This window comes from Argentina anserina, chromosome 1 (assembly GCF_933775445.1).
Source record: "Argentina anserina chromosome 1, drPotAnse1.1, whole genome shotgun sequence".
NCBI lineage: Eukaryota > Viridiplantae > Streptophyta > Magnoliopsida > Rosales > Rosaceae > Argentina > Argentina anserina.
Window position 1 is genome coordinate 8,019,705 of NC_065872.1, and position 8,018 is coordinate 8,027,722.

The 8,018-nt window shown below is 38.0% G+C and overlaps 1 protein-coding gene across 1 annotated transcript; it reads right to left on the minus strand.

Annotated features, from left to right (window-relative positions):
• Nucleotides 1–1,226: 1,226 nt before the first annotated feature.
• Nucleotides 1,227–3,797, minus strand: LOC126788152 (heat shock factor protein HSF24). Its single transcript, XM_050514119.1, has 2 exons — nt 3,030–3,797; nt 1,227–2,215 (listed from the first exon to the last, which is right to left on the minus strand). Exons 1-2 carry the CDS (start codon nt 3,231–3,233, stop codon nt 1,553–1,555), a joined length of 867 nt encoding a protein of 288 aa, XP_050370076.1. The 5' UTR covers nt 3,234–3,797; the 3' UTR covers nt 1,227–1,552.
• Nucleotides 3,798–8,018: the final 4,221 nt, after the last annotated feature.

Consider the following 8,018-nt stretch of genomic DNA (forward strand, 5'->3'; position numbering starts at 1 on the left):
GTTCCAAAACGCCGCTGGAAATGCATAAGGGAAGATCCATTCAGTGGGGCAACGGTTTTAATTATGCCCAAGAATCATGATTAAGGCTATAAACTTCCACATCATAAGTATTACAAACTCGTGCAATACTGACTTATTTATAGTCTCTTCCTCCAAATCCAAAACCCATAGCAGTAGAAGAATGTCTAGAATCACAGTCTCCATTTAGGCATTGAGGAATCTTCTTCAGTGTCTCAATGGATGGATTCCATAAAGCCAGAGTCTCTCTGATAGCCGCACCAGCTTTCGAACCAGCTTCCGAACCAGCAACCAGAGAAGAATGCAAACCAGTCCCTTGGACGAACCAATGATAAAGAATCCAAAACCACGCCATTGACCAGGAAGCTGTAAATGAAATCTATTCTATTTGTCTCATAACAAAACAGCGAAGCGGCACTATCCGGGTACAGTAGTCAGATTTCACAAGAAAAAGATCAGTCTTTCCGGCCCCACTTTCAACATAGGCATCTATAAAATGCTTGCTGCCAATAAGAGCATTCCAACATTTGCAAACACATCTCAACTGCCCTAGAAACTCAACAGATTCTTTTGCAAGCAAAAAAATAATGCTCCAAATTTCTTCTGGTAATATTGGCGACGAGTAGTTGAGGCTTTTCATCTTCAATTGTTCAAAAACAACATGAAAGTAGCACACTGATTTCTCTAAACCCTAAACAAGAACAATCACAGAGTCCCTCACTGGAAATCCTAAGTATTGGAAACGACAATTAAGTGACTAAGAGGATTAAAGGTTCATCTTAAATTGTTAAAGAACAAGAAAGTAGCACTGATTTCACTAAATCCTATACGAGAACAAGCATAGAAACCCTCACTGAAAACCCTAAGCATCAGATACTGCAATTAAGTGACATCGAAAGCAAGAGCAGTACCTCGCCGGAGGCCCATTTCGATCTTCAAGCAATCGTGTTGAGGCGAACGGAGACGACGCCGGAGCCAGCTGTCAGTATTATGGAATTGGTCCATCGTGAAGGTCCAGGTTTAGGGTTATAGAATTTGGGGATTTCTTTCTTGAAGGAATGAAGGTACTGTGTGAGTGTGCCTTGATTCTTCACATGACTCGTGTGATGGAAGATTGGAAACCCCCACGGCCCACACTTGTGGTTAGCTCATCTTTCTTATTTTTTTTACATTCAGTAAAAATGTAAAATTCTTTACCACTCGCGAGATTTCACAAAATGTAGAATATATTTAGGCAAGTTTTTCCCAAACATTCAATAATTACAAAACCTACTCTTCCTTTATACAAGTAGGCAGAGACCATTTAGTCTCCATCTCCCTATCATACGTCTTTTATCTTCAATTGTACAAGAAGCTTCACAAACCAATTCACCATCCTTATTATTTAACTACATAACAAACCCATCTAAACAAAGTAAAACTCTATTGCTTTCCATGGAACTATAGGATTGATAATTCCATAATGTACGTCTTCAATATCTACGAGCCGATCCATAGGCCTTACCAAGTTACCTTACGCGTCGACCCTAGCTTCTTAGTTGCACACCTTCCCGCTCTTCCTCAGTGGTGGCGCGTGGAACTCCGCCATCTTCATCTTCTTTGCTTGCTGTCCCCCACCACCACCCGACTTCTCCTCCCGCCGTTTTTTCTTCTCCTCGTTATTTTTTCCCTTCACCCAAACCCCAAACAGTTTCAAACCCTCTTCTTCTCCCGCCACAACTTTATCGTCATTATCATTTTCACCGGTACCACGCTCATGATCGTCACCACCATCGCAGCTGGACCCAAAGCTTCCTTGCCGCATGATCTTACTGATCTGATCTGGCCCGACCTTCATGTACTCCATCAGAAACGCCACCAGCTCATCACACTGCTTCTTTGTTTGTGCAAGCTCCGAGCTCAGCGTCTCGTTGTCTTTCTTCAGCTTCTCATTCTCGCCCAATAAATCTGACGCATGTCCCGCCGCCGTCTCCACCGTCCCCGGATTCTTTGAGTCCGGGGACGACGTGGAAGTTGACCCCAGGTCCTCTCCGGAGTCGGAAGCGGTGTCTCCGCCGGATTTTTCCGCGGCGTTGGCTTGAGCCGGAGATGAAGCCACAGCTTTGCGGCGGCGTATCTCGGAGAGCAGCTCCTTCTCGCCACGTCGGAAGTTGTCGTTCGCGAACTCCCATTTGTCCGGCACGGTCTTTCGAAAGCCCTGAGAAAAAATAGAAAGACAGAGACAAAAGGGCCCATTAGTGGGGCTGGATGGTAAATTTGCATGTAGGGCAACGGACAACGGCGCGCATGCGGGAACTTTTTGGGCCCAAAAAGGACGGAGCGGACAATTTAGAGATCTAAACTGGGCTGCTGTAACCTTCTTAATCAAATTTTGTTTTGATAAATAAACAGACACTTTCCTGGTAATTGTACAATATACTACTTGGCAGATATTTTTTATTCATTATTTTTTTCTTACGAATTCAACGAGATGACTTGGCAGATATTTTAAAACAGAAAATTGATACAAGGCCATCATATTCTACCGATACCAACCCTAAATTAAGAAGGCTATACGAAATCGCTTTCAACGTTTTCCTTTTTCTTTTCCTTTTCATCGAAAATAAAAAACGTTTTTTTTCCTTTCAAGGTAGATTTTTAATTTGTATCGTCTATCTTTCTTTGGTTTCACATGGAGAATCTTTAGATTTCCACACATAGCATCTGTTTGTATTTCAATTGATTTGTCACTAAAAACATGAGGAAGCAAGAAACTATATGAAATATTTCATTCAACAGTCTGATTTGCTTATCGTTTATGGCTTCATGCTTATAATCTTAGGTTATCTGAAAATTAACTTAGTTACATCGCTCAATAGATCCATGCTACAAATTGTATCAATCGACTTGATCGATCTATATATAAACATGCATATAAATTCAAAGAAATAGTGATTTGTCCTCGTTGGTTTATGAACTATGATTTGTTGAGGCAGCAAGTATGAAAAAGTTGGCGTAGCTAGTTGACTTACATAGGTGTTAAGCTGGCGAACGAAGCTTGAGAAGTTGTTGTGCTTAAAATAATTAGGCAACATATCCCGGGCGAAATCCACCGTCTTCCAGACCACAAACGCCGTCCCACTTTCATTCCAAGAGATCACGTCGTCACAGGCCGGATCATCCACCAACTGGTACGTCTTCATCAGAAACGGCGCCGGAACTGACCTTTGCGCCATTTTGATTATCTGTATATACTCCTAGATTCTAAGAACTGTTAACACCCCGGATTTAGGGTTTGGAGAACTGAATATTTATAACTGGGTTAGATATAGCTAGTCTAGATTAGAAAGGACTGAAGAGAAAAGAGCTAGCAACTGAAGAGGAGGAGAGCAGTGAGGAACTCCCAACCCCAGCAATAGAACCCAGAGAGAAAGAAGCGAGAGAGAACAGTGTTGGTTCTAGCTTTGCCTCTACCAGCTTCCATGGTTGGTCTGAGAATCAGTATGAAACAAACCCAGAACAAAGACCATAACTACTCCAAATTCCTTAGCTTCCCCCAAAAGAATGAAGTGATACGAGTCTTTGTTGTTCATCCGGGTATGTGACTTTATAAAGGCACAAGAGACCAATCCAAAGGAAGCGATGTGGGTTCTAGAAATTTGAAGAAGAAAATAACATACAGGCGAGAAAATAAATTAAGTTCCACTTTAGTCGTCTTTCAAAGATGAGATAAGAGTGGAGGAACAGAGGGACAAACAACTCGCATTTTTCTTTCCTGAAGAAAATGATGTGAGAGAGAGAGAGAGAGAGAGAGAGAGAGAGAGAGAGAGATTTTCCCTTAATTTAAAGGGTGGTGGGATTTAATTTCTAATGGAAATTTGTGGTAGTTGTTACGTTCTTTGATCGGTTCTCTTTGAAGGAGGAGGGAAGCTTCCAATGTGATTCTTGAAAGACTGGTCTGTTCCTACGCGTGGCAATTGATTCCTTTTTACTTTAAAGCGATGGAAGAAGAAGAGAGAAGGAAGCAAGGATCCGAAGAAGAATTGCAAGAAGATTAAGGTCGTGATCAAGTGCGCGCCTTTTCTATGTTTTCTTTTTTTTTTCTTTTTCTTTTTTCCATTTCTCACCGACTACTTATTTTTAAAAAAAATTATGTACCCAGTACGTAGTATACGTGATTTATTCTTTTAATATTATTAATATATTTTTATTATGTTTGTTTCTCATTAATTACTCATATTTAAATAATTTTTTTTTCACCACAAACATGTTTAACACACCATAAAATAAGATAATTGGTGAGTACACCACGTGACACTCGGGTACACTGAATAATTACTCCTACTTATCAGGCTTTAATATTGCTTAATTTCTTCGTAACCTTTTGTTTAATGTGTTCTCTTTAGTTCCATATATAGTTTGCTCGGAGCAGTTTTTGATCACTCAAACGTAAATAGTAAAATTAATATATAATAATAGATAAAGTGATACAGAGCTTCGATCAAATTTGACGAGGTTTGAATACTATTATTGTGGCATTTACACAGGGCCGATCCTGAGGGATTTGAGGCCCAGTGCTGCGAAGAAAAAAAAAAGAGCCCTTACACAAAAAAAACAAATTTTTTTTCGGGGTTTAAAACAGAGATTGTGAATTGAAGGCTGTAGAAAAAAATATATTGATCGGCAGGGATCAGTTGGATAACACGATTGTGTGGTGTATGGTTTTACTTCATTAATTATATTAAATTTATTATCAATAAACAAACAAACAGAAAAAAAAATTTGAAATTTTAGGGCTTGGGCCTAGTGCGGTAACACTGACTGCCCTCCCCCTCAGGGCCGGCCCTGCATTTACAAAATGAGTGTTTCTAACATAATGATATATATATATATATATATAATTCTTAAAAAAACATAATAATAGATAAAGAGATTGTTTATATATAATTCTTCGCGGATTTTCGATGGAAAAGTGATAGCAAAGAAGAAAAAATGAATTCTCATTACTGAAGAACAATCTCAAGTATATATAACGAAGTGTACTTTCATTGTTAAAAATTCGCTAAACAAAGTTACACGTTGAATTATTACTAATAGTGAAACTCATAGTCTTTGATGTGTAATTTATTCTATGAAACAAATTAAAGACATGCAGCCTAACTACATCTACACGGTAAACTCATTGATTAGTTGCTCCCATTAAATTTCAACTGTACCAAGAAGTAATTATGTAGAAGCAATAAGAAACTATTAACAACAAAAAGTAATTATTATGTGTACCCGTCACACACGTGGTATTGACATGTGGTGTACCCAGTAAATCATATTACACTATAGTATAATTAATATACACGCGGTGAAAATGATAAAATTTTATTTACATATAAGAACCAATTATAAACAATTACAGTAAAAAATGAACCAATTACATCAAGACACTACGCCACGTGGGATATGTGACAGATATATATAATAATTTCTCTAACAACAAATATCAAGAAACAATCAAACAATGGCACACGGTTACTACTGAAAAAGTTAACTTGCAAAATGGACCAGCTTGAGGACTACCAAGTACTTTGAACTCCCGATAGCCACCAAATCAGTAATTATTGTGGAATATTAATGGCTGGATATAACTTGAGTAAGAAGATAAATTGCCGACACTGTCACCATGAATTAGGAATTGAGGGGATTTAATGTTAGACATTTACCTATGGATCAGTATCAAGTGCATCGATCGATTGGGATCTTATTAGGACTCGGATCCTCTCCTGAGCAAGGCAATGATCTGACCTTACTGACCTAACAAAATGATGACACGTGTCCACCATGATCCATACAATCCATTTCAATTATATGTTTATCCTTCTCTCTTCGCAGTCATTTCAACTCGAGTGTTGTACTTTTTTCTTTCAAACCTTTTACCTTCTTCTATTTCCTTCTCTTCTTATCATTATGAACTCATATTTGTACCTGAAAATCTTTATGAAAGATCTGAAAAAGGGGTTCGAGATTCATGGAAGTGGACTGAGGTTTCTCTATGGATTTTTGTTCTAATTTGGTAATTGGGGTTCAATTATAAAATTAAAATGTGTCTAGGCTAGATTTTCTGGGAATTTATATAATAGTTTGGAATCCAAGACAACCGTCTTCCCTTCCAACTCTGCAGGAATCCCAATGCACTAAATCTCTGTAGGAACTAATAGCCATCTCCTTCAAAGCCTCAAACACCTCCTCACTCAATCCCAATTCCCCAAAACTCCCAACCTCAATCATCTTCTTACTCCATAGCCTACTCGATCTCCTCTTTCTACCTCTCTCCCCAAATCCATTCGGCATCGAGCTTGCTGGGTTATGCGGCTTGACAGATCTTTTGAGGTGCCTGAGCCTGAGCCTGAGCCTCTCGATCGAGAAGGACAGAATGCTCAAAGGTTGAAGCGGGTCTTGGTCTTCGAGTTGAATGGGAGTGATGGTGGTTGTGGCGGTGCAGAATTAACAAAGCGTCATTATCATCCCCATACGCTCTCACTAATAAACATGTGAAGATTCTCAGCTTAAGCACTCTCATAATATATGTGAGCACCAATTTCAAACAAACGAAAGAGAAGGAGAGAATAGAGAGAAACGAAATAAAGCTCCGACCGAAAGGACAAAGAGAACAGAAAACAAGAGAAGACAAATGGAATGTATGCCATTAGATCACGACAGACACGTGTTACCAAACAGTATACATCTTTCTAAGGTTAAAACTTCAAAATATACTGATAACAGTATGGCACGTATCCACAAAATTGGGTGGAAATATTTGATTTATAGTAACAAGAATACAACATGCATGAAATACATATGTCCCTTAGCAACAAGTCCACAACTCCAATCGTAAAAAAAAATTACTCATTTAGACGTGAAAAGCACATACAACCTAATCAGGTTAGAATTTTCATGTCATGGAGAATGTGGAAGGGAATGACAGCTAATAGTCCTAACCACAACAAAAATTCTAAAGCGTAGCTATCACAAATCACGATTAAGCTGCCAAGCTTTCATTTTCGAGGAGTTGCACATAATCACGAACGAATTAAAATTGGTAGGCTACAACAGCGTGAAGTGAACGAAGCCTCAGATATTCATAGCTACATTCAAACTAATTAGGAATTGAATATCCTAACATAGACTTCCATCTCTATAGATACTTTTCAAGTTCAAACTTGAATGGCCCCTGTGACCAAATCACAGAGAAGACATAGGCACAGAAACCACACAAGAAAATTCGAACGTGATTTCCTATTTCAAGTCATTATCGAGTGCGTCTTTATGGTTCAGTAATAGTGAATTCTTGATCAATCAATTAATCGTGTTAAGTACTTAACTAATTACTAAAACTAATTAGCAGTATCTTAGCAGTACTTGACACTCAGGATTCTCCCTCGCTCACAATAAATTAATCTTGCACTAAATTACCCAACTGGATATTCCTTACTTAAGAAACTATAATTACGATGATCTTCTATATATTTTGATGAAATTAAAACCAACCTTATTATTTGCGACATTTTAACTGAAGTACTGCTATATAGAGAGAGGTAGACGTACGTACTACAGGTTAGTCGCCTCTGATCAAATTGTTTGTCAAGACTCAAGACCATTGAATTGACACTGTATGTGCACGTCCGCTCGATCAGTCCTTGTGTTTGAGTTGACATTATTTGTTTTCTTTTGGCTATATTTGTTTGCGTTTGATAAATATATAGTAATATTAATGGTGAAGTCTCGGATTTTATAATGGGTTGGTTAAAAAATTATAATTATTTATGAATTATATATAGAAATATAGGGAGTTAATATTTAAAATTTAAATTTTCACACTAAAATTTACATACAAATACAATTTTTTTAATAATTTGAGATTGGTTACAACTACTTACAACCCATCGTGTCTAACTAAGTCCTTGTTTTGACGCGTTTACATGCGCATTATTGGTATAGCTAGTTTTGGATTTAAGCCAACAATATAAACC